At 41.3% G+C, this 25,349-nt stretch overlaps 6 protein-coding genes across 6 annotated transcripts; 3 read left to right on the top strand and 3 right to left on the bottom strand.

Moving 5' to 3' along the window:
• Positions 1–246: 246 nt before the first annotated feature.
• On the top strand, positions 247–2,939 carry F5B22DRAFT_637492 (methyltransferase-like protein; the record flags this gene model as incomplete). Its single annotated transcript, XM_047977447.1, has 4 exons — positions 247–384; positions 445–1,036; positions 1,159–2,678; positions 2,760–2,939. 4 exons carry the CDS (start codon positions 247–249, stop codon positions 2,937–2,939), a joined length of 2,430 nt encoding a protein of 809 aa, XP_047829190.1.
• Positions 2,940–3,732: 793 nt separating this feature from the next.
• On the bottom strand, positions 3,733–4,147 carry F5B22DRAFT_637491 (small nuclear ribonucleoprotein F; the record flags this gene model as incomplete). Its single annotated transcript, XM_047977446.1, has 3 exons — positions 3,733–3,949; positions 4,046–4,083; positions 4,142–4,147. 3 exons carry the CDS (start codon positions 4,145–4,147, stop codon positions 3,733–3,735), a joined length of 261 nt encoding a protein of 86 aa, XP_047829189.1.
• A 203-nt stretch (positions 4,148–4,350) lies between these two features.
• On the bottom strand, positions 4,351–5,723 carry F5B22DRAFT_613660 (uncharacterized protein). The gene is made up of 5 exons (XM_047975423.1): positions 5,424–5,723; positions 5,238–5,352; positions 5,102–5,167; positions 4,914–5,036; positions 4,351–4,845 (listed from the first exon to the last, which is right to left on the bottom strand). The coding sequence occupies exons 1-5, from the start codon at positions 5,456–5,458 to the stop codon at positions 4,702–4,704; spliced, it is 483 nt and encodes a 160-aa protein (XP_047829188.1). The 5' UTR covers positions 5,459–5,723; the 3' UTR covers positions 4,351–4,701.
• Positions 5,724–5,751: 28 nt separating this feature from the next.
• On the top strand, positions 5,752–8,738 carry F5B22DRAFT_613658 (uncharacterized protein). Its single transcript, XM_047975422.1, has one exon. It carries the CDS (start codon positions 5,934–5,936, stop codon positions 8,484–8,486), a length of 2,553 nt encoding a protein of 850 aa, XP_047829187.1. The 5' UTR covers positions 5,752–5,933; the 3' UTR covers positions 8,487–8,738.
• Positions 8,739–9,021: 283 nt separating this feature from the next.
• On the bottom strand, positions 9,022–10,177 carry F5B22DRAFT_613655 (uncharacterized protein). Its single transcript, XM_047975421.1, has 3 exons — positions 10,005–10,177; positions 9,809–9,952; positions 9,022–9,720 (listed from the first exon to the last, which is right to left on the bottom strand). The coding sequence occupies exons 1-3, from the start codon at positions 10,056–10,058 to the stop codon at positions 9,355–9,357; spliced, it is 564 nt and encodes a 187-aa protein (XP_047829186.1). The 5' UTR covers positions 10,059–10,177; the 3' UTR covers positions 9,022–9,354.
• A 10,302-nt stretch (positions 10,178–20,479) lies between these two features.
• Positions 20,480–24,376, top strand: F5B22DRAFT_288543 (Glycerophosphoryl diester phosphodiesterase family-domain-containing protein). Its single transcript, XM_047970386.1, has 5 exons — positions 20,480–20,558; positions 20,628–20,650; positions 20,718–20,836; positions 20,905–24,125; positions 24,189–24,376. Exons 2-5 carry the CDS (start codon positions 20,634–20,636, stop codon positions 24,267–24,269), a joined length of 3,438 nt encoding a protein of 1,145 aa, XP_047829185.1. The 5' UTR covers positions 20,480–20,558; positions 20,628–20,633; the 3' UTR covers positions 24,270–24,376.
• Positions 24,377–25,349: the final 973 nt, after the last annotated feature.

Below are 25,349 nucleotides of genomic sequence, written 5' to 3'. Positions count from 1 at the left end.
TGAGATACCATTTTAAAACTTCTGCTGGTTTTCGCTACAAGTCCTGTCCATGTCCTGTGACTAGCCAGTATCTCCGCTCTTTAACGACGACTCTTCCAGGGTCTTTTTGTCTGAGCACCTCGTTCGTTTGCCAAGCCCTGCACCACAGTTCCAGAACCGTGATAATTCAATTGGGAATATTCATGGTTATCTTTGATTATTTATATTTATTTAGTTTATCTCAGGTGTAGGCGGACATCAGTCACCATGGCGCAAGAGTATTCTAGTCGAGACAGCGACAACGGTGCCGACGACATTCGCCCGGCATTTCATATTGGTCAACATGACTCGACCCGCGTTGAAACCCTCACCAATCTGCAATACGGCCAAGTCCTCAACACCGGTGTAAGTGCTCTCTCTCCCTTCACTGTCTCCATCCCTGCAGGCCATCTGACAGAGCCACAGTTCCGCTTTGTCACCACACCTATTACGAACACTCACTTCCACGAGCGCATACTGAAGCTTGTCGACGACACTTTGTCCCAAGCTAATGGCCAGCAAAAGCCCGGGTCACGCGTAGACCCCATTGTGACGTCCTTGACTCCCGAGGACACTAACCTCTTCCCAGAAGTGTACACGAGTGGTTTCGTTGGTTATGCTAGCCCTTGGCTTGATCTGTGCTCTCCAGATCACGTTATTGCCAGCATATCAAGACAGGTGCTCAACCTCGAGGTCGATTATGCCAACTTCTGTGGTGTGCGCAGCATCATCATCCCGGGCCCTCGGCAGGATAGCATACAGGCCGGCAATGGCCGAGGTATCGCTCAATATGCTAGAGCTATACAAGAGGCTCTTTTGATCGGCAGTCGTGTCCATCTCATTATTCACTTGCCCATGTACCGCGAACCTGGCCTAGAGGAAAAGGTTGCCCAACTATCCATTCTAAAGCAATCCCAAGGAAAACCGCAACCCGCCGAGGACATTGATATCTTTACTACTTGGGACTCGTGGCATGTGATACGCACAGCATGCGAGTACGATGCTAGACTTTTCGTCGGTAAGTGTTCCATTAGGGAGTCTGATTTGGGATTTGCACAACTGTTCTGCGCATAAATCGATGCATTTATTCTCCTTGCTCCCAAATATAGTTGGTAACTGACTCGACCCCCTTTTTCTAAGCCCTGAGAGTACCTCGGGCGCTACCACCCAAGGAGTTACAGATGAGATGGTTCTCCGAGCCAATCCAATACTTAACATACAGTCCTTCCACATTCCAGACAAACAAGGCTGGCCATCCCTCTCTCGGTCGGCCGCATCAAGAGCTGATCCATACTTACATGCGCCTCAAGCACGCCCCCTACTTCCTTCTATGCGATGTAGGGCCTGAGCTTTACGACGATCCTGCAGCGGAACATGGAATGGATACCTCATCAGCATCTGAATTCCCGACTCTATCGGATGCAGCAACACAGTCCTCCAAGGGCGAGCGCAGGATACAGGGACATAACGAATATCTCGCGTACTTCCGCCACCTCGAGAGGCACCAAGAGCCATACTCAGAGCTCGAGCTGAACACCCTGACTAACTTCCAAGACTGGCTGCAATCCCCTCTACAGCCTCTCTCGGACAACCTGGAGAGCATCACGTATGAGGTCTTCGAGGGGGATCCAGTCAAGTACAACCAATACGAGCTGGCGATTGAAGAAGCGCTGAGGGAATGGTCCGAGCTCAAGAAACCCACGTCCTCCCCAGACGGCGTGGTAATCGCAGTAGCAGGCTCCGGCCGTGGGCCGCTCGTGACGCGGGCCCTCCGTGCAAGCGAGACCACCGGCGTCCCAGTCAAAGTCTGGGCGGTCGAGAAGAACCCAAACGCATACGTATACCTGCTCCGGCAGAACAAAACAGTATGGAACGGGCGTGTGACGGTAGTCAAGACAGACATGCGAGCCTGGAAAGGCCCCTTGACCTCATCGTCCTCGGCAGAAGCTACACACGGCAAAGTCGACATCCTCGTCTCTGAGCTCCTGGGCTCCTTCGGCGACAACGAGCTGTCGCCTGAATGTCTAGACGGCATCCAGCACGTCCTCGCGCCGGACCACGGCATCTCGATCCCGAGCTCGTACACGGCGCACGTCAGCCCCATCTCGACGCCGCGTCTCTACGCCGACATCAAGAGCCGGTCCGAGCAAGGCGGTGCCGACGGCGCCAACGCCTTCGACACGCCATGGGTCGTGCGCTTGTTCGCGCTCGACTTCGTCGCGGCCCGCGGCGTACCCGACCACGCGCGCTTCCAGCAGGCGTGGGAGTTCGCGCACCCGCTACCGCAGAGCACCATGGACGCCGTCGCCGCGCGACGCTCCGGAGGCGTAGTGGGCGGAGGCGGAGGAAGTATGGCGGGCGGCGTCGGCGCAAACGACCATAACGCGCGCGAGTGCCACCTTACCTTCGTGTGTCGCTCGCGCGGTGTGATCCACGGGCTTGCGGGGTACTTCGAGGCAGTGCTGTACGAATCTCAGGTCGAGGAGGAGAAGGATAACAACGGTGATAGGCCTATGGTGGAGCTGAGCACGTTGCCTGAGGCAATCGATCGTAAGAGCAAGGACATGGTATCTTGGTTTCCTATCTTTTTCCCTTTGAAGGTGAGTTGGCATTCTATTTTCCCCTCCGCCCCCTCTCTTTCTACTTGTGACTGCTCTGCCGTCCATATAAACAACTCACTTTACTGCATCTCGTGGCACCATATTCCTAAACCGAATTACTAATGCTCCATTCCTCCCCAGCAACCCCTATACTTCCCTTCTGACTCCGAACTCGAGGTCACGATGTGGCGCCAGACGGACGACACCAAGGTATGGTACGAGTGGATGGTCGAGGCGTTCCGGTGGGTTTCGGAGACGGAGAGGGTCAAGGTCGCGGGGTCTGATTTCTGCAGTAGTCGGAAGGTGGCGTGCTTGATGTAATGAGGATTTGAGATGTAAAACGGGTTTAAAAGAGGGGGAAAAAAGAAAAAAAAGAGAGAGAGCTATTCAAAAAGGCATGAGTCACGAATATGAATGCACATAGCGCGTAGACAGTGTTAAAAGGGGAGCTGGAAACTTTGCGAATGCGAAGCCCCCTTCTTCTTCAGACGGGGCCGGTCAAAAACAATGGGATATATACTATGGATCATAGCTGTTGGTTGGCTCGGGCTCTCTTGAATGTCTAAGGCTGGCGAATAAGCTGAGATAGGTCAAGATTTCGGTGAAACGGGAGACAGCCGGTAGTATCATGCTGGCTAGGTATCTACCTACCCTGTCTCTACGCTGATTTTGCCCGTCCCCTCCGTCCCCTGCTCAGAAGAAACCGGAGAGTCAAGACAGCCTTTGTCCTAATCCTATTCTCCTATCTTCACATTCTTCCTGTGGGTAGATTGGCGAATTGATGACATTCCGCTTGTAGCAAATGTTTTCCCTTCTTCGCCCATCTCCAATATCGATTCGGAATCAGGCCTGTCCATATACGCGTTTTCACACTTTTTGATCCTAATTTTGCCCTTTTGTTTCGTTTCGTTTTTTTTTTTCGCACCATGATTGCTCTCGGGGTATCTTTACCGCTTTCATAACCTCTCTCTCCCCAACCATTCCATACTAAGAAAGTGCACCTAGTTCCATCCTCGAAGCCCATGTCTCATTTGCGTGTTGATCAAAGTTTTGCGTGATTCGCCCTCTTTTTTTAAGCATTGGAAAATAGATATATTAACCGTGTAGGAATCCCCTAGCCCTCCATCTGCACATCCCCTTTATCGGCCTGCTTGATCCACAGGACGTTGTTGCATCGGATGAGAATCTGCCCCAGGTCGCTCGTGAACTTCTGGTCGATGTACTCTTGTGCGTTGGTCAGCTGGATGTTGAAGTAGCCGTCGATAGACACCAGGCGGCCCTTGTACTCGGTCTCGCCCCACTTGAGCCGCACCACGATGTCCTTGTTGACTCTATACGTAATTGTTAGTTGTGGTAACCTGGCGAATGTCTTCTTTTTCGTATCGGCGAAGCTGGCTGGAGGAATGGAAAGGAGGCGGGCGACGTACAGCTCTTGAAGCATAGGCTTCGGGTTAACGGGCATAAACTGTGATTAAAGGGTTAGCTGGGGCTGGTGAATTCGGACATGGTGGACAGGTTCTCACACTCATTGTGGGCGATTTTATGACCTTGTCGCGCTTGGTGAACGTGAGGTTTGCGGCGCGTGTTAGCTAGAAGCGGTCGAGGCTGAAGAGATGAATGTGAGAGAAGGATGGAACTTGACCTAAAAGCTCTAAACTGGTAGGGTTGAGTCTGGCATTTGATTGGCCAGATAGCTTCCTGGGTACCGTGCCCCACTATGCCAGCAGCTTGCGGTGTTGTTGTATTGTGTATTAACTTTGATATGCCGACTTCGAGCCAAGGCGTACGGTTTAAATTTAGATATAATAGTCCTAGTTCATTAAATCTACAGTCAAATGCATGAGGTCGCTTCTTCGAACTCATCCGGACAAATATCTAAGTGACAGGGTATATTCTGGGTTCTTAGATAACTCGCTGATGCTGAATATGCACTGGCCTTGGTGGGCATAATGTGAGGCGGGGAAGTGCAACGGCATCGACCTCATTTGTCAAGAAGAGAACACATTCATACCTACGTTAGACTTCCCTCGGCCTGGTTGTTGTATAGTTAGGCCTTGCCATGATATAAATTTAAGACGCCTCATCATGCCCTCTTGATATCCCACTTTAGGTCCTTGATGCTAACCTCATCGTTGGCCTTTTCATCATAATCGAACCACTCGCCGTCTTGGAACTCTATGCCTTCAAACTTGGTTCCAGAATCAATACCATCTGCCAACCACTCACCCTGAAATTGATTTTTCAAATCAGTACTTTGTAGACGTATAGATAGGGCGTGGGTTCTCAAAGACTTACCTCGGGCGAGAAAGCCGTAAATTCTAGACCCCTGCAGTCAAACTCTATCACTGTCTGTTGCTTAGGGGGCTCTGTCTGTTCGTATGGCTTTGGAGCCATCTTGATGGAACAAGACGATTCTCTCTTTGAAATCCATTTTAGATTAGCGAGGGAATACGGAAAATTACAAAAAAGAGGTTGACACAAACCTTGCAGTTCTTACACCTCCATACAAAGTTGGCCTCGCCTCGACTACCGCTCAACTCATTCTCCTCCTGCAGGGATTATGGTAAGTATGATGAACCCCCGGGAGGAGATATAGGTATAATTTCAGTGATAACCTACAAATCGACTGACTGAGACTGCATTGCCATGCGTCTCCCGACAGGATGTGCATTGTACCATAAAGGTATACCAGAACGGGCTCGCGTCGGTATCCTTTGGCCGCAGGTTGGTCACTCTGTCATTGCGATTGCTTATTAGAGGGCAGAGCTATTTTATCACAGATGCGCCGGTGGGATTTGAACATACCCATTCAACTCAGCTGTCAAAGTCAACGCATACATTGCGACTTTAGCGTAGTAACCAACAGCTGACTGTTGTGTAAGTAAGCTACAAGAGTGAAGAAGAAATTGCGTTTGCGTTGAACGATGGGGAGCTCTCAGGCAGTTAACTATGCCAACGGCTTCATCAGCGACATGCTCATTTAGGTAGGCACTTGATAAGTGCCCCAGGCACCTGTAAATAGCCGGCCGAAAGCAGCTGGGTGGCAGGCTGGCAGCCCTAAGGAGCTGTGCTAGGGGAGTACTGTAGCCTGTAGTCTGCCTGTAGGTACCTACTGTACTTAACCTCCGGCAAGTGTGGGTCGATCGGATCATCATCACAACCCATCGCCCGGGACTAAGGAACTTAATTGCGCGGGCTCACAAACATCTCTTAGGTATCGTGATGCTCTCTCTGTTGCCGATACTCCACGCTCGAACACTCTATTCAACCTTCCACCCGTTCAACATGGTCAATTGATCGAGATACCCGCCTCACATGGTCAATCGGCCCTGTTGGCAGCCCCGACGATATGCCCGAATTATGCAAACCTTGTGGTCCCGTGCTGCTCAAGCGCAGTCCGCCTGTCGCTGTCGGATCTGCCTACACTCGACGAACGCCTTGACGAGACGTACAACTACCGCCGCCTCGAGGAGGAGAGTTACCGGTGCCGATCTTTTTACCGCCTGCTATACTACCATCTTGGGCACCGCAACTTTCATCGACGCCCACCGCAAAAACCAACGACGAGAACAGCTGGACGGAGAATTGAGCCGCGCGAGAGCCGCACTAACGCAATTAAATGTCTGCCCTGGTCAGGAAACAACTGATGAGGAACACGCTGCGACGCTTGGGACAGTTCCAGCGGGGACGCTTTCCAGCGAGTTGTCGGGTTGTCTGCAGCCTTGGAAGGGTGATAAGTCCGTTCGTCCTCTTCTCGAGGAGCTCAAGTCTCTCTGCAACCTTACCTTTCGACCCGTTGCCCGCCAATCATGGTTGGAAAAGCAGGTGGACTGGGTTAATGTCGAAGCTGCCATAGTTATCGAAGAGTTCAATCCCTCTATCAAGCTTCGGGAGCCTCTGAGCCACCAGTCCTTGGCAGCTACAACTACAACCGTTCTCCGTCTTGTCGGCAATTTACTCAGGCTGACTCGGGTACCCTCAAGTCGTCGGGCGCAAGATGAGGCGCAGCCCACTAACCAGGCCGAAGATAACATCTTCGCGGAGCTCGAGATTCTCAGACGCGAGCAGGACTTTCCTGGCTACCAATTTCCCACTGTAGATCCCGATTATACCTGGCACATACGAGGTTGTCTGAATAGGTCAATACGTCGCATCTTCCACCAAGCAGTCACACCGCGAGAAACTGTGGGCAGGATATCTTATAATCTTCTGACAGTTGGCGTGCCACCCACTATTCATACTTACAACACCCTAATCGTCGGCTTCAACCGGATGCAACGCCCCGATCTTGCTCAAGCTGTTATTGATTCTTACCTAGACGAAACAGCATGGCCTGCTACAGACCAAACCCTCATTTGCTTACTAAGTCATTACCGAGGACCTGGTGGGAAAGAAGGATTCCGTGAAGCTGTACAAAAGATGAGAGGAGGGAGGGAGGACGGGCTGCATCTTGCCACTGTATGTGACGAGATGTACGAAATGAAGAGAGATCGGTCATCTCGAAAACGATGGAAAGCAGGAGCAAAAAGGACGAATGCTACTTTCAATCATCTCATTAAGGGATGGCTGTATCACGAAGATGTTGGGATTGCATGCATGACTTTTGTGGCTTGCCTTCGACATGGTGCGTCGCTCCCAGTTCATACGTTGCATGAACTTCTCAGGGGTTGCCTGGCCACGGCCGACTTCTCCAGCGCGCGGAAATTGCTCACTGGCATAGTGGACAATTTCGAGAATTTCAAGACATATCTTACATGGGCCATTAGTGCCCATACGGTAGCAGTGGTTCAGAGACTCTTGCAGAGTCTGCACCAAATCATCAACATCTGCTGGCTACCTTTCAGTGAAATATTTGGTGAAACTGAAAAGAAATATGCTACGGCGGCAACATCATTACAGGCAGTAATGAGTCACATGGCTGCGCAGCTTGAGGCACAGGATGAATCATTATTGCCCTCGGTGCTCTCCGATACATCGGAACAGCTCGCGTCAGCATCTGGAGAGACCGATGCTGTTATCTCTCCTGAAGATAACACCAAGTTAAGCAAACGAACATTGACGGAATCTGAAAGGCTGTATGCGCGGATAGCAATGCTCGTCTCTATCGAAAGGAGATTTGGTGATCTCGAAGAGCGAGTGCAAAACCTTGACGCAGCTCTCAAGGCTGCCGCTATCGAGGCCAAGACTGGACATAGCATTGATGTCGAACCTATCATGTCTCCTACTTTCCTCGGCACTCCTACGTATGAGAAGCAACGTTTCGCTACACGCCGAGCGCTTAGCCTCCTGGACGTATGGGACGCCAACTTGACGATAGAAGATGTCGCGATTCAGTTATTCCGAAACATACCTGACAAGGCCCTGATTGGCCCGTTGGAGGAAAACGGCAATTGGAAGAGGTTAAGCATACCAACATTGATATCTTTCTTTAACAGCACTACGGTCTCTACACGGTCTTATGACGGCCCCTATGAACACCTTGAAGAGCGGCTTGAGGCTATAAAAGATTCGACCAGAGCGCTTATCTTCAGCCACCTCACCCAAGATAGGCAGCAGCGCGTCATGTATAACTATGGGTTTTATTATAATGTGGGCACAAGGAGGCTCAGATCCTACCTTCACGCCAACATGAAGTATAACTTGCCTGGTGTTCTCCAAACGAGCTTCGAGGCCCAGTACAATGAATTTTCCAACGATTACAGAACAACAACGCCTTTGCAAACAATACCAAGAGAGAACCCCGCCGCCTTAAACCCTGTCATACCATCTAAGTCAAATAACTCGGCCGCGGAATCAACGGGGGCCCTGAAAGATGACTGGGGAACTGCACATAAACAAGAACAACAACAGGATCCTCCAATGTTTTGAGAAGAGGGTCTATGTCTTTAAATAACAGCGATCGGATAGTGTATGTATTAAGATGTATAGCATGTTCCCCTGTTCAACATTCATAAATGGCCCTTCACATGGATAGATATCTTCATGCTAGGAGGCAATGAAGGCTACTTGTATAAGACTAGATTATATATGATCGATGAGCAGCTACTTCATAGTACAACCATTCATAGTATAGATATATTCAAGCATTAGACTAAAAATAAAAAATTTTGTTCAAAATGAGATCATTATATAATTCATCTTTATTATTTAATTGGTAAAAGTTTTGATCAAGGCAGCTATCGTTAGTTTAGCTATTAACAATATATGACCTCATCAGCCACTTGTGGCTCAATTCGTCTATCACTTCGACCACGCACCCTGCCTAAGTATAAATCAGGTCCTGGAAATGATATATATGAGCTTTCCTCTGCGCTGAAGTTCGGTGGTGCAGTTACTATCAATATGTTGATCTGATCTACAACGACCATAGCATCCAAATTGGAGAAAATAACTCCGAGCTCACCTTTCTAAGCGTGTTTGATCACGTGACGCATGGCAAGACCATACGACAGGCAAAGGCTAGATACGCGCAGACGCGTGTTAAACTCTTGTTACGATCCTTGAACTACGACAAGGAGACTCGCGATATATAGCGCCGGCCTAGCCACAAACGCTTCAGGGCCTTTGTCCAACAACAATTATCATATAGTATCATCATGGTTGCCATTCTCACACACACCTAGCCATGCTGGCACAAAAACCTCAGATTATATGAGAAATAATGGCATAATTCAATGATTGACATTCCAGCGAAGCTATACACGCAGGCTAAAAGTATTCCAGGTGTTGACGTTCCTTATCCAATCGCAGGTCCCAGTAATACCGCCATCAGAGTTGTCGTTAGCAATAACCGTAGTAATAGCCCTTTTGCTGGAGCGGAACTATCGAGATCTTCAACATTGCGGATTCCTTTCTTGAGATTGTCAAAATCAATCCATTCGCATCTTCCGCTATAAAAGGAGTGATCGCCATAATAGGACCCGTTGGTGTTGCTCGTCGTGTTGTTTATCATTTCCTTCTTGGTTTCCGCTGTTTCATAGATACACTGGTCGAAGCCCTTTGCCAGCGTCTCGTTGTCTGTGAAACAAACTAGCAGTTCACAAGTGTTTATTTGAACCCATTGGTTTATTTGATGGGGGGAGTTTGTGTTCGGGCAGCATTTCTATGTTGAGAGATTTCAGCTACGAACTGGTCGGAATAGCCCTGCCTGAATGCCTCATCCCCGCCGCCGGAAAAAAGGTCAGACTTACTTGAAAGGTGTCGAATTCAACTCCCTGGGAGGAAAATCGTTGTCCTATATTGGGATAGTGAACTTGGCATATGATTGGGAGGTCGAATTCTGTATTTGGCCTCAGACAGCTGTGAGGATCATATGTCCACATGCGTTGTGGTATCTAAAACGTGATTTAGTCCATCATCGGAGCAATGGAAGTACTCGTAACGTACCTCATTCCTATCGCTGAGATTGGCTTTGAAAATCTCGGTATTGTAGTCAGACATGATCACGATGATCAGTATGATATCTTCCGTTAGCGATTATCGAACGCACTCAGTTTGCTCGGGGGGTGGTGAAGAGTAGTTAACGCGTAATTAAAGATAAATGCAGTTATGAATGTTCCTATCTTCTTCACGAGGACACCTGATGATGGCGCCTGCCGCCAAGAGAGTACTCATTATGCAGTTGGTAAGATGACCTATTTATGGCACATGTTATACCCACTTCTAACAGACTGTTAGTAGTATACCGGACATGATTAATTCGCTAATCATTCTTCCAGCTTGGCATATAACTGATTATTTCAAGCTTCAGTTCTTAGTCCAACAGCATCTCGAAATACGTAAATCAATAAGGATAAAGTAACAGTCAAGTTCATATAAAATTGCTGTATCATACACGCTGAAAAGCTGGAGAATACTGCCCAACTCTCATGGATTTGTCTGAGGGTTTCGCTACGACTGCGGCTAATATTTCTTGGTATTAGTTCATTAGCCTCACTCTCGTTGTCCATTGTTTAGTCAGGTCTGTATGCCCGGGTGAGGCGCATTTGTGTTTTTCCCTTTTTTTCTTTCTCTTCTTTCGGAACGTATGGAGTTCCAAGATCTCCTAATGTATGTAGATTAGCAAATGAGTGATGATTGTTATCTTGCATTCTAAAACTCCAAAATTCCAAGTTTTATGTGATTAATGTGTATTAGGCTTTACCACATGAACCGCACCAACGATTTCTAGATCGCCTATGAAAAGGAATCAGAAATGAGTGGTATCATCAAGATCGCAGCGCACGACAGGTTAATGTTGTTTTCTTTTATACAAGGGCTTTCCTACCAAGCTCTATATAGGAAAGGTTTTTTTTATTATCTTCCAGTCTTGTAATAGTTGTACAACCTTGCGATAGATATATTATTACATGGCCAAAACTCCAGGACCGAAGATAACCGATACTACCCCTAAAGGAAAGTAAAGCTATAAGCGATTGGATAAGGATAATCTGTTAGCTGTAAGAAGATTAATAGTTAAGGTATAAATGCCTAATTGATAAAAGGAAGTTATAAATTATATAAGGCTTAAATAAGCATAAATAATTAAGGAATCTCCCATTCCAAAAAAGAGAAAGAGAGAGATCAAGGCCTTAAAGACCCTTAATAAATTATTAATAAATATAACTAAGTTTTAAACCCTTTATAAAAGCTCTTATTATAAATAATTTATTATTCCCCTTTAGGATACTCCAATATAGCTTAAACCTTTGCTTAATAGATAAGCTTTAATAAATCCCTATATATATATAGTATTATTTTAAGCCTAAGTCCCTATAAATATAGGATTACTTTAATAAGATATTTCCCCTACCTTTATTAAATAGAGGTATTTTAAAATAATTTATACTTTATATCTAATAATCTAAATATTATACGCTATAATCCTAATATTCCTATTTAAAGAGTAGGAAATAGCTAATAACTTTATTAACCTAAAGCTTTAAACTTCTATAAAATCGTGGATGTACCTTAATTATAGGACTTTAACTTTAACTTTTACTATTTTAATAAGGATAGTTTAAACTTTAACTCTTTAAAATCCCCCTTATTATATAAAAATTGTCCTAAAGATAAGTAATAGCTAAATTACCTACCTTTATTACCTTATTAAACCCTAAAGCCTAAAACTAAGGATATTCTACCCCTTAACAACTTATAAGTAAAACTAAAACGTATAAAAGCATTAAATAAATATTCCGCTAACCTTAACCAAAGTTTAACTTTTACCCCTAAATAAGCTATATTCTTTTTATTATTACTTATTATACTTAAACTTGTTTATTTTAATTAAGTTATATCCCCTTTTTTTAAAGGATTACCTTTTTTAAAAGATTTATTTAAATCTATTAATTAATTAACTTTATAATAAAATCCTCCTATTATAGCCCCTAAATTAATATTTAAAGCTATAGAACTTACCTTTTATAACCTAACTATTTATAATAATATTAGGGATATAAAAATGGAATATATAAATATAATAATCCAAAATCCCCTATAATAAGTTATAAATATCTATAATTATATAAATAAAACCTTTTAAGCAGCCTAATCCTTATAAAAATATAAGTAAAGAATGCCTTCCAAATAAAGAAAAGCATTTTAAAATGTATATATTACCATTTATAATATATATAATATTTTAATTAACTTATATAAAATAAATATATAAATAACCTAAAAGTAAATAGAATATTTTTAATAAAAAATTATATAAGGAAGTATTATCTTCTTTTAAAACATATAGGGAATTATTATATATATTATATAGGATGCTTAATCTTAAGCTAATACTATTAGCCAGCTTAAAAAGGTAGTAGATTACCACTATTAAGCCCTTTAAACTTTTTAAAGTAAACTTATTAAATAAAAAGCCAACTATTAAAAGACCTAAAGGGTTATAAATAATTAAGCTACTATAATTAAAGGATAAATTAATCAATTTATAAACTGCTTTATTATAAACTTTAACTAAATTAATAAGTTATAAATTTATACTTAAGTAGTAATTTAAAAAATCTAAGAATAATTGGATAAATAAATTATATTTAATATAAATTAAATTATTAATAAGCTAAAAAAGCGTAGTATTATAATTAACTTTATTAACTATCCTGCTATAAAATATTTATTATTAAAAGCTATTCTATAATAATAAATTAATAATAAAGTATTATAGGTAGTAAAAGCCCGATTAGTTACCTAAGCCTTTTAAGTACAATATGTAGTAACGAAAATTTTACCAGGAATCTTCGCTGGAGTTGCCCCGCTACCTAGAGGTAACCCAAAAGGAAACCCTAATAGCTCTAATAACGACGATAACCCCTTTAAAGGATAACCCTCCTATAGTCTGCCTAAAGGACCACCTTAAAGGCTACTTCAAAATCCTAATAAAGGACTTGGAGGAAATTTAAATAATAATAATCCCTTTAACCCTTTTACTAATAAATTAATATATGCCTTTTCAACTATACTTAAAAATATTAGTCCTATAATTATAATATTTAATCCTATTTAACTTAATAAGCTTTATACCTATAATAAAAAGGATACCTTTAAGTTTTTTTTATAGTAAGTTAAAGTTAAGGATTATATATTTATATATATGGAAAGTTTTTCCTTTAATAAATACTATATTAATTAAATTAATTCCCTTATAATAAATAAAGCTTTATAATAGTATTAATTTTATTAAAAGTAAATCTGCTATATTAATGTTATTAATATTTAGGCAGCTTATTAAATAGCTTTAAAAGCTTAATTTAAAGATCCTTTAATAATGTATTAAAATATTAATGCCCTTATAAAGGTAAAGTACTCCAGCAATATTATTTAATTCTTTATTAAAATCCTTAACCGGAATAATTTAATAAAGTAGTCTAGCTTTACATTTTAAACCTTTATTATTAAACGCTTACTATTTAAACTTATAAAGATAGTTTATTATAATTAAAGCTATATCCTTAAGGATAATAGCAAATTTCTTAATATAATTTAAAAAGCTAACGTTACCTATAAAAATATATTAGTACACTTTGGGCTATCTTTAAAAAGCATGCCTAATTTAATAAAGGAATAATTAAAGTTGAGCTATTAAAACTAAAGTAAAAAAAATCACTCCAACTTAAGCCTAAGCTAATCCTTAAAAAAGGATAAGGAAAGGAAACCTATTAATAAAAAACTAAATAAGCCTAAGGTTAATTTTAAAAATAATTATTAGCTTAATACTATAACTATATTAAAAGGGATTAATTAAACTACTATTAATAAACGAAAGTAAAATAAAATTAATTGCTAGTAATATAGGAAAAGTAATTATTATACCCTTACCTATTATATTAAAAAGGACATTAAGGGAAAAAAGCTTCCTTTAGCCCTTAAAAAAACCTTTTTTATTAAAAGAAAGCTTAATAATAATATAGGATTACTATTTATAGTAAAATAAGCTAAGATTAATGCTATTATTATAAAGGTAATTAATTTTATATAATATATAAAAATAAAAGAATTAAATTTAGATTTTTAGTTAGGCCTTATAAAGTACCGTATAGGAATTTAAGCTTTTAAAAAGGTAACTTTTCCTACATTAATATAATTAAATGAATAAAAGATGAACTTCTTAAACCAGTTTAAAAAAAGGCTAGTTTAGAGCTTAAAATGGGTTATAGGCCTATTATCCCTATAACCTTATTATATAATAATTAGGAATATTTAATTAAGGTACTTTTAGATATAGGTAGTATTATTCCTATAATGTCCTTTTTAAAGGTTAAATAATAAAGGCTGCCCTTTATTAAAAGAGCATGCTTTAAATCTATATTAGCTTTTAATACAATATATATATAAAAAATAAAATAGTATTATATAAAATAGATTATTTTTTAATATTAAAAAGACCACTTTATAAGGCTTAGTTTTAAATTAAGCACCTTTAATAAGGATTGTAATATTATTTTACCCTAATAGTAGATAAAGGAATATTAATTTACTTATTTTTTTAAAGATATAGGAAAAATTATATTTATATTTAAATATTGTTATAAAAATTATATTAGTTAAGCTATTTTTAACCTAGGGATTATTAAGGTTATAACGACTATATTCCAGGTAGCTGCTAAAGTAGTAATGGAATAAATCCTTAAAGAATTTAAAGAGTTCCTTTTAATTATAATTAAAGTAGTAGTATAACGATTGCTTAACTACTAACCTTAAAATTATACAATTAATTTTATAAATAGGAAAACTCCCCCTTAAGAACCCCTTTATACTATAAACGATTGTAAATTAGACATGTTTAAACTATAGTTAAATGAAATGCTTAAAATTAATCGTATTTAGAAATCTACCGTATTATATGGGGCACCCCTTATATTTATAGAAAAGAAAAACCTAAATAATCCATTACGCCCTATTGTAAATTATTAAAGCCTTAATACTATTATAATACTGGTAAAGTATCCTATTTCCCTTATTGTAAAACTTTAAGCCAGATTTTAAAAGGTTAAATAGTTTACTAAAATTAACTTAAAATTTAAATTTTACTTAATTAAAATTAAAAAGGGTTATAAATAAAAAACAACATTCCGCTATAAATATAAACTTTTTAAATATATAATAATACTTATAAAACTTATTAATACCCCTATAACGTTTTAATTTATAATAAATTATATCTTTTAGGACCTTATTAATATAAGGCTACTTATATACCTTAACAACCTTTTAATCTATGCGGAAATAAAGGAAGAACACGACAAAATAGTCAAGGAAGTATTACAACGCCTTAGCAAGCATAATTTAACAGTGGTACCCTAAAAATACAAATGGTACATATACAAAGTTAAATTCCTCAAATATATCATCAATATTAATAGCATTTTAATAGCTTAAAACAAAATTAACTATATTACTAAATAGGAAGTATTAACCACCTTGTATAAGTTATAACAATTTATTAAATTTATAAACTTTTATTAAAAATTTATTAAAAAGTTTTTATTAATTATAAAACTATTAACGGATATAAATAAAATAAATTAATAATAATAAAAGTAAATAGAAGCTATAAATAAAGCTTTCCTTAAACTTAAATATTAATTTACTATAGCTCCTATATTTATCCATTTTAACCCCTTTAAAGTAGCTTACATTAAAACTAACGCCTTTAACTTTACCCTTAGAGCTATATTATTATAAAAGGATAATAATAGTAAACTTTACCCTATTACATTTTATTTCCGGAAGTTAATACTAACGGAAATAAATTATAAAATATATAATAAAAAGCTATTTATAATAATAGATAGATTTAACCAATAGTATTAATATTTAAAAGGTATTTAATATTAAATTAAAATCTACTTTAACTATTAAAACCTATTATATTTTACAATAGTTAAAGTCCTAAATAAATAATAGGTACGTTGGGCATAGCAATTATTAATATATTAATTTATAATAAATTACTAACCCAATAAACTAAACAAAAAGGCTAATATTATATTAAAACTAGCTTAATATTACCCGGAAAAAGAAAGGAATAAAGATTAACTAATTAAATTAATTTTATAGGATAAATATTTTTTATATTTTAAAGGATTAATATTTAATTTAGCAACGTTTATACTATTAACCTTTAAATAACTTTATAACCTTTTTATACTTAAGTAGCTATTAAAGTTTATTAAACTTATTAAAAAAGTAATAAAGGATAATTTAAAGTACTATTTATAAAAGGATAAACCTTTTAAAGATATAAAATTTATAAATAACCTATTATATAGAAAGGGATACTTATAAGTATTTATAGTAATATAATAAAAAGTAATAAGGATGAAATATAATATATAAATAGTTAAATATATAGGAATAGATAAAACATTAAAACTTATTATAAGGAACTTTTAATAGTTTAATATTAAAGCAATTGTAAAGGACTTTATATAAAGCTGCTACGCCTATTAATAAAATAAAGCCCTATAATATACCCCTTATAGATTACTTTAACCTATAAAATTATATTATACTTTATAATAATTAGTTATAATAAACTTTATTATTAACCTACTCTTATTTAATAAATATAATTCTATTTAGGTAATAGTAAACCCCTTTATAAAAATAGGACACTTTATACCCCTAAAGGTTAAAAAAAAGAAAACTAAAAATCTTATTAAAATCTTTACCAAGCATTATTAAAAATTATATAGTATACCCTTTAATATAATTTTTAATAGAAACTTTAGGTTTATAAGCTATTTATAAAAGGACTTTTTAAAGCTTATTAATATTAAACCCTATATAAGTATAGCCTTCCACCCTTAGATTAATAAATAAATAAAATAACTTAACTAAATTTTTAAAATCTATCTTCGAACATTTATTAACTATAAAATATTTAATTAAAAGAACTTCCTATTAATTGTTAAATTTATATATAATAATATTATATTAGCCTTAATATATATATCCCCCTTTTATATAAACTATAACTACTACTTAATTATATATAACCCTCCTATAGTATAACCCTATAACCCATCTAACAAGTTATACGCTTATTAAATAATACAAATATATAAGGAAGCTAAGGAATAATTAAAAAAGGCCTAATAATACATAAAGGAATAGGTAAACAAAAGATAAAGGATTTTACCCTAATACACTAAAAATCAATTAATAATATTAAATATAAAAAACATTAAAACAAAAAAACCTACTAAAAAGCTAAACAAAAAAATACTTAAACCCTTTAAAATCTATAAGGTAATTTCACCTATTACTATTAAATTTATATTACCTAAAGGATAAAGAATTTATAATTTATTCCACATTTTGCTTATCGAACCTTACCGCACTAATAATCAGGCATTACCTAACCCTAACTAAATCCTACAAAAGGCACCTCCAATAAAATCCAAAGATTATTAAATAAAAGAAATCAAAAATTCCTTAAAAACTTAAAAAAATATAAAATATTTAATTAAATAGAAAGGTTAACTAACTAAAAGGCACTAGACTTAAGAACTATATAAACATATAAATAGCATTAATGTAAAGGCTTTTATTAAACAATTCCATTAATAAAACCTAGGTAAACCGGTAGACCCTTAAACTATCACAACCCTAAATTTGCAATCCACCTAAGGAGCTAAATTATACTTAGAGTTAAGCATTAAAAAGGAGGGAAATAGTATTATACGGCTAAAATTCCAGGACTAAAGATAATTAATGCTACCCCTAAAGGAAAGTAAGGCTATAAATAATTAGATAAGAACAATCTATTAGTTGCAAAAAGACCAACAGTTAAAGTATAAATGCCTAACCAATAAAAGGGAGTCATAGATTGTATAAAGCCTGAATAAGCATAAATAGCTAAGGAATCTCCCACTCCAAAAGAGAAAAAGAGAAAGATCAAGGCCCTAAAGACCCCTAGTAGATTATTAATGAATATAACTAAGTTCCAAGCCCTCTATAAAAGCCCTTGTTATATATATCATAAGTTAGGTAATTTGTAGGAATCTTAACGAATAGATTGTGCCACAAAACATTCGTAAACTACCCCGCGGTAGCTGCTGGCCCCTACTCCGACAGGATTCCACAAGAGGCACGTATGTTTGAGTCGAGAATTTAAGGATTTGGTTATGGGATGTATGCTTCATTCGGCGTCTTTCGGTTAAACATGATATCATGTCATGACCCATGGCACGTAAAGCATCATAAGTGCAAAGTCCCGAGAGCTGTGAGAGCATACTAATACCGTGCAGACGAACATGGTTTTGAGGGCGATGGAGGGGTGGGATTCAAGACACTGTGGTGTCATGGAAAGAAATAAAGACTACAGGAAATGTATGCTCAACGATGCCACTGCTGGGTGAGTACAGAAGTGTCCACTCCAAGACAAAGGCCCGTATTTAACGTGTACAATGCACAGAGTATCAAGATAAATATGGGAAACCAGTGATTCTCATAGAGCAGCCGGAGGCTTATCAAGCGGCTGCTGAATTCATAGGCGAAAGATTTCAGGACCCTGATAGACCTTTTTCGACTGATTTCCTAGGTGCAGGGCCATTCGATAACCCGCTTGGACATGGACATGTAGTAAATTATTGAGAAGATGTCCCTAAATAAGGGCATATCAACTCGCTAGGGAGATTATGTGGCTGGTCACTCGGGATTGGGGGGAATAGTCGTGTAACAGGTCCTTTCGCTGTACTACGGGCGTTCCGATGCGTTCGGATTTATACTTTTCTTTCCTTGTATATCAATTTTCATGTTCATCGTGTGGAAAGCAAGATTCATCAAGTGAGACACAGGTGTCAATACTGGGGAAAAGACCATGCATAATCGCCGTGGTTGATCATTGATAGGAGGCAGTACCTACTACCATCTGTACTGTAGGTCGTAGCCAGCTGGGAACTCTCCCTTCTACGCAGTCAATCCAATCCAATCCAGTCCATACAATGCCCTGACAATTGAGATCTGAAGGGTTAATCGAGAACTGTAGTCGACCCCTTCCCATGTTGCCAGGTTTTGCAACGCGGGGTCGTATAACCAGGCAGGAGAGGGTGGCTGATTGGCTAGATCTCGGTATTCTTCGCAGATATGCATGGTCTTCGAGACACGCTTAAAATGGGGAACGTTGATTGACAAATTGGAGGAACGTGACCAGCCGAGTCTGCACACACGACAACAGCACGTGGTACATGGGCGGTGAAGAAGAGAGTTGTTTGCTAATGCACTGCCATTATGATTTTCCGAATATCGGCTCTCTACTGTGTGGTTCCCTCCCTCCCTGTGGTGTTTTCAACCTGGTCTGGACTGTACCAGCCATGCCTAAGTAAGTGCCTATGTACCAATGTAGGTACCATACAGCACATGTCAGGGCTCGTTCAGGGCTTGTTCAGGGCTTGTTCAGGGCACATCCCTCCCCCTGAATGACGAATGACGTCAATTGCAGTGGCCAATCAAGGGATCTGACTGCTTCCACGGTCCACCACAGCGCTTTTCTGTTGGCCAGCGCTGCCCATCGCTGTCCATCTGTGGTTGTAGTGGGCAGAGTAGTGGAGATAGGTACCCTATCGGGCTGCAGTGACATCCATATGCAAGCCTGTTGAGCCTTTTTGGAAGGTATCTGCGAGGCATACGGTACCTTGGTCGACCAAGTCAGACACCAAATCTTTTTTAAGGGTCCTCTGCATCACCCACCCATTTGTACCAGGGTAGAGAGGTGCGAGATAGTCAACTTCACTCATCTTTATCTCATCTTTATTCAAGTAGACTCGTTGCTCTGAGCTAGGTAACTACAGTACTACTCCTTCTGCATCGGTTTACACAGCAGAGAGCTCTCGGCGAGTTGCGCTTCGGTCTGGCTACCTATTGTTGACTAGGTCGTTTCGATATCACATTCTCTACCTACGCTGGCCGGCCTCATCCTATACGCAACGAGGTACTTATATACAGCCTGATAAGGTACCATCACTGCCTTCATTCAGCAATATAGTTAATTCCATCACCTGCTTTCAAAATCCCTACCTGGTATGTATGTATGTCCTTAAGTGCTGTCTTATCATCTCACAGTTCAATCAATACCTTCTTTGTCTATCCCATCAAAAGCTCCCGCCCCCTTGTTCTCCACCACGATCCTTCGAATACCTTATACCCATTGATACCGAGACCACACACGCACACACATGCGACTCACCTGCAACCAAGTCCAACCTATGTCTCCCTGGATTCGTGTCAATGCATGTTATCTCACATCTCGACTTCATCGACCCAAATCTACAGGTTTTGACTATTCCACCAGTTACTGCCACGTCTATGTATAAGATAGAGTGCTGATGTCGGCTTGATTACCATTATCAAGCTGGGTTGGAGGATTTCCCGCATTATCTACTTGGAGCATCTAACGAAATTCACGACCTCATACCTACCTAGTTAGTAGAAGAATAGTATTCGGTATGATGTGAAGCCTCCGTTGAGTGTTTTGTTTTTGCTTGCGATAGAAGATACTGAGAACGTTGCCAGGACAAGATGAAGTTTGGTAGAAGGTAAACTAATACCCCAAAGAGCGGTTCTGTATGCATCTAGCTGAGTGGCACTGATGTGGTATCATAGTCTCCCCCGGAATCAAGTCCCTGAGTGGGCTTCTGCCTACATTGATTACAAAGGTCTAAAGAAGTTGATCAAGGCCGCAGCGAAGACAGCCCAAGATGGCAAGGATGTTGATATTGCAGGTGTGCTACCCCTTTCAAAAAACGCAGGTCTTATAGATCCTGGCGTGTCCCCTGACAACAACCTACAGAGTTCCTTTTTGCTCTGGACCGCAATCTGGAAGATGTCGATTCGTTTTACAATAAAAAGTTCGCCGAAGCGCATCGCCGCCTCAAGCTGCTGCAGGATCGCTATGGTCGGGGTCTAGAAGTGGTGGCCGAACTTGACGATCAAGAATCCGAAGAGCTGATCAATGCTCTGCTCGAATTACGGAACCAGCTTAGAAATCTGCAATGGTTCGGTGAGATTAACAGGAGAGGATTTGTCAAAATCACCAAGAAACTGGACAAGAAGGTGCCTCAAGCACCCACAAAGACTCAGGATCAATACATTACCACCATGGTTGACCCAAAGCCTTTTGCAAAAGACACAACCATTGTGCGTCTCATAAATGAGATAAACAAATGGCTTTCTGTCCTTGGAGATGCCCAAAACTTCGACGATGCGAAGTCTGACAGGTCTTCGAAATCAGTTCGGTCGCTGGGGCGAGTGACATCCAAGGTTTTGCCCAGTGTTCCACAAGCTGTCCTCGATGCCCTTGACACTTCAATACGAGGAGATGATGTGGATACATTACGGACCAGTCTATCAGAGCACAACTTCACAGCATCCACAGAGGCGTCACAGATCATGTTGCTTAGCCTACTGCAACGCGCCATTTCCTCCCGCTCGAAGGCTTGTATTTCTTATATCCTCCCTCATCTCGAGTCTCTCCGCGAACCTAACGATTTCAACGAGCGAAACTGTATTCATCGTTTGGTTATACACATTGGGCGTACTAAATCGACATTGGTGGCTGGCGACCTAGAACCAAATGCCAAGGGTCTGCCTGCGACTTCATCATATAATAGCCATTATGTTGTGCCAGCTCAAGCGCCGAGCGGGAAAGCCAGTCCTACGGGGGTTGATTCATCGACACTGTCTTTGCTAGGTAAAGACGACGAGAGCGTACAGATCCTGTGTCACATTCTTGACGGCCTTCAGCCAAAGCAGCGGTCTGCGCTAACTGAGAAAGACTCACAAGGCCGTATACCTCTCCATTACGCGGCACAGTACGGATTTGTGGTCTTATGCGAGATCATCATGGCCAAGATGCAGGACTGGGGCCAATTCGATGTGACAGATGGTATTGATGCGCCGAAGTGGCAGGATAAGGATGGAAACGCACCTCTGCATCTTGCAGTCATTGGCGGTCACCCACTCACAACAAAAAGTCTTCTGAAGGGAGAAATTTGGCAGGGCTCGGATCACATTCACAGAATGCCCATATCACAGTCCAGTGCTGTCTTGGCTATGGCCACTCGATCAAATTTTGTCGGCATCGTTAAGATGCTTGTAGAAGCAGGTGTGGATATTAATTGGCAAGACGCGACTGGTGAAACGGCACTACATATTGCTGCCCGCTTTGGACATACTGAGTGCGCTCGGGTCCTGATTGAAGGATCGCCAGACCAGAAGGCAGATCTAGAATTGACCGAAAGGTCCTTTTCTTGGAGTCCTCTTCATATCGCGGCCGTTGATGGCCATCTCCCCGTGGCTGAGCTTCTAGTCAACGCTGGAAGCGATGTTTCGAAGCCTGACTCATTTGGCTGGACTGCAAAAGAGCATGCTGCGTTACGGGGTCACATGGGCGTCGCTGAACTCCTTGCTCCTCTCACAACCTCATCCTCGGCGTCTCCGAAAATGAATGCCGCCGGAGATGGTGAATCGACGTCCAATGGTTCCTCGCCTCCACCGGAGATTTCATCACTCGAGGATAGGAAATCAAACGGGAGTGTCAGAATCACCGAGCCCATCAAATCATTCGGCCACCGATACCTCAGGAGTGAGTGCCTGGTCATGGTAAGCTTAGGCTCGATGGACATGCGGAATGATGTCGAGCCGGTTAAGCTAGATCGCGTTCCTCTGGCCGAGGCGCACACCAATCAATTAGACACAGCACTTTCTGTAGTTGTTTCAGCACAGGGAGCTCACGGCGAGCCAACGACGATTGATCTGCCTGTACACGACAATATATCAACCGAGCCAATCTTATTCTACACCTCGGATGCATCCAAGGTTAAGATGCTCTTTGATATTGTCCCAACGTATTCTGGAAATGAAAAGAACAAGATCGGCCGGGCCGTAGCCCTACTGTCATCGGTCCGCCCTAATCTCGGTACGGGTCGGATGAACTTGCAGGGTGATATATGCGTGCCCATCATGGGATCTAATCTTGAAGTCATTGGCTCTGTCAATTTCAACTTCCTTGTGATTACACCCTTTAGCCATCCTAAAATGGAGATCAACTCACAACAGACATACTGGAAGAAGCTCGCGCCGACTATGCTGATAGGCCACCGCGGGCTCGGCAAGAACCACTTGACTAACAAGTCGCTCCAGTTAGGGGAGAACACAGTCTCGTCTTTTATCGCTGCCGCGAACTTGGGAGCGCAATATGTGGAATTTGATGTCCAGCTGACCAAAGACCATGTCCCCGTCATCTATCACGATTTTCTGGTGAGCGAGACAGGGATTGATGCACCAGTACATACACTCACCCTCGAGCAATTCCTTCATATCAATGATGGAACCAATGGAAGATCTCGAAAAGCGTCGCCCGAGGGTCGGCTGTCCAATGCTGACAGAGTTCACAATAAAGAAGGCGGACTGAAACAACGCTCTCTCTCCGTCGATTTCTCGAGCAAAAGCAAGGATACAACCCTCGATGAACGGATGAAATACACATTAAATTATAAGCAGTCTGGGTACAAGGGCAATACGCGTGGGAATTTCGTGCAGGCCCCTTTCGCGACACTCGAGGAGCTCTTTAAAAAGATACCGGAGAACGTGGGGTTTAACATAGAGATGAAGTACCCGATGCTCCTCGAGAGTGAGCAGCATTACATGGACACGTATGCAATCGAGCTCAACTCATTCTGTGACACGGTGCTTGAGAAGGTGTACGAGTTGACACAGCACCGTCACATCATCTTTAGCAGCTTCAACCCTGACATCTGCCTATGCCTCAGCTTCAAGCAGCCGAGCATCCCCATCCTGTTCCTCACGGACGCGGGCGTGGAGCCGGTCAGCGACATACGCGCCAGCAGTCTTCAGGAGGCCATCCGATTCGCGAGCAGGTGGAACTTGCTGGGCATCGTGAGCAATGCGACGCCGTTCGTCACGTGCCCGCGGCTTATCAAGGTGGTCAAACAGTCGGGTCTCGTTTGTGTCAGCTATGGAGTGCAGAACAACGACCCGGAACAGGTGCAGGTAAGCCAATTTTCACAAGTGTGGCCGTAGTTACTATGCATTGTGCTAACGGGGGGTCTCTAGGTACAAGTAAATGAGGGCATAGATGCGGTTATTGTTGATAGCGTTCTAGCAATTCGACAGGAGCTGACGAAAGAAAGCTAATCTGAGACTGGGGTTGGTTGCAGTCTATTTATTGCATTGCCGGAAGTTTGGCGATCTGAGATGTTCTGACATAGATGTAGCGAGGGGAAAGGCATCGTATTATGGTGAAATAGAGACTTCAACGAGCAGGCATCTATGTTGAATCTTATGTTGATGTTTGCCTGTACTATCGAATGCCTAGTAATGGTGATCTCCATGATAGAATGAGAACGCTTACCTCATAGGTAAGTATACATTACATTGGCAGGAGAGATTAGGTAAGTGGGCAGTCCTCGCCGATTGCCGGACCGGTGTGGCTTGGGTCGATCTGATAAGTACAAAGGTACATAGTGCAGAGGTCAGAGACGTGGACAGTACAAGCGGGCTGGTGTTCTATCACTGCATCTACCACCTATTTAGGCAGGCATTTAGGTGGGCTGTAGCAGCCGTTTAGTGCAGCCTTAGTGCTAGATTAGTACCTAGGTAGGTAACTGGAAGGTACCGCCAGGTCTGGCTTCGGTGACCTTCGACAAGCCACGACCCATCAGGTCTGGTCTGTGTCTGGCCTGTAGGGTCTGTCGGTAGGTAGAATCTGGATTCGAGAACTTCGCCCTTCGCATCATCATCCGTGTCGTGTCCAAGCCGTGGGAGAATGCGGCCATCACCCATTTTCCTCGCCCACCGGCCCGCTCGATTGTATTGACCAATCCTTCTCTTCACTGTCTTTCTTTCTTCTTTGATCTAGTCGGCCCTGTATATGGCTACGGCCTTTAATCTTCCGACCCATTTTACCTTTTTCGATTCTGGGCCCTGTTGAGCTCTTGACATCACGATATATCGCTCTAACAGCCTTCACGCATCTTCACGCATTGGACACCGCCCTTATCGCGCACACTCAATCTTCAGTCTGCTGGCCGCCTGGCCGGCCTGTATGATCTACTTGCCTGGGGAATACTAACACTGCCGGATCTGTCATGGCGTTACAAACACCTGCCTTTGCGAGTGTTGTCGCCACGGCCTCCGAGCTCTGGCCGTCCCTCGCCAACAGCCTGGCTTATCCCTACCATGCCTTGTCCTCTAGGAAGCTACAGCGCCCGATCT

The sequence above is a fragment of the Xylaria bambusicola genome (assembly GCF_022495145.1).
Source record: "Xylaria bambusicola strain CBS 139988 unplaced genomic scaffold F5B22scaffold_32, whole genome shotgun sequence".
NCBI lineage: Eukaryota > Fungi > Ascomycota > Sordariomycetes > Xylariales > Xylariaceae > Xylaria > Xylaria bambusicola.
This window is presented reverse-complemented; position numbering and strand designations above follow the sequence as displayed.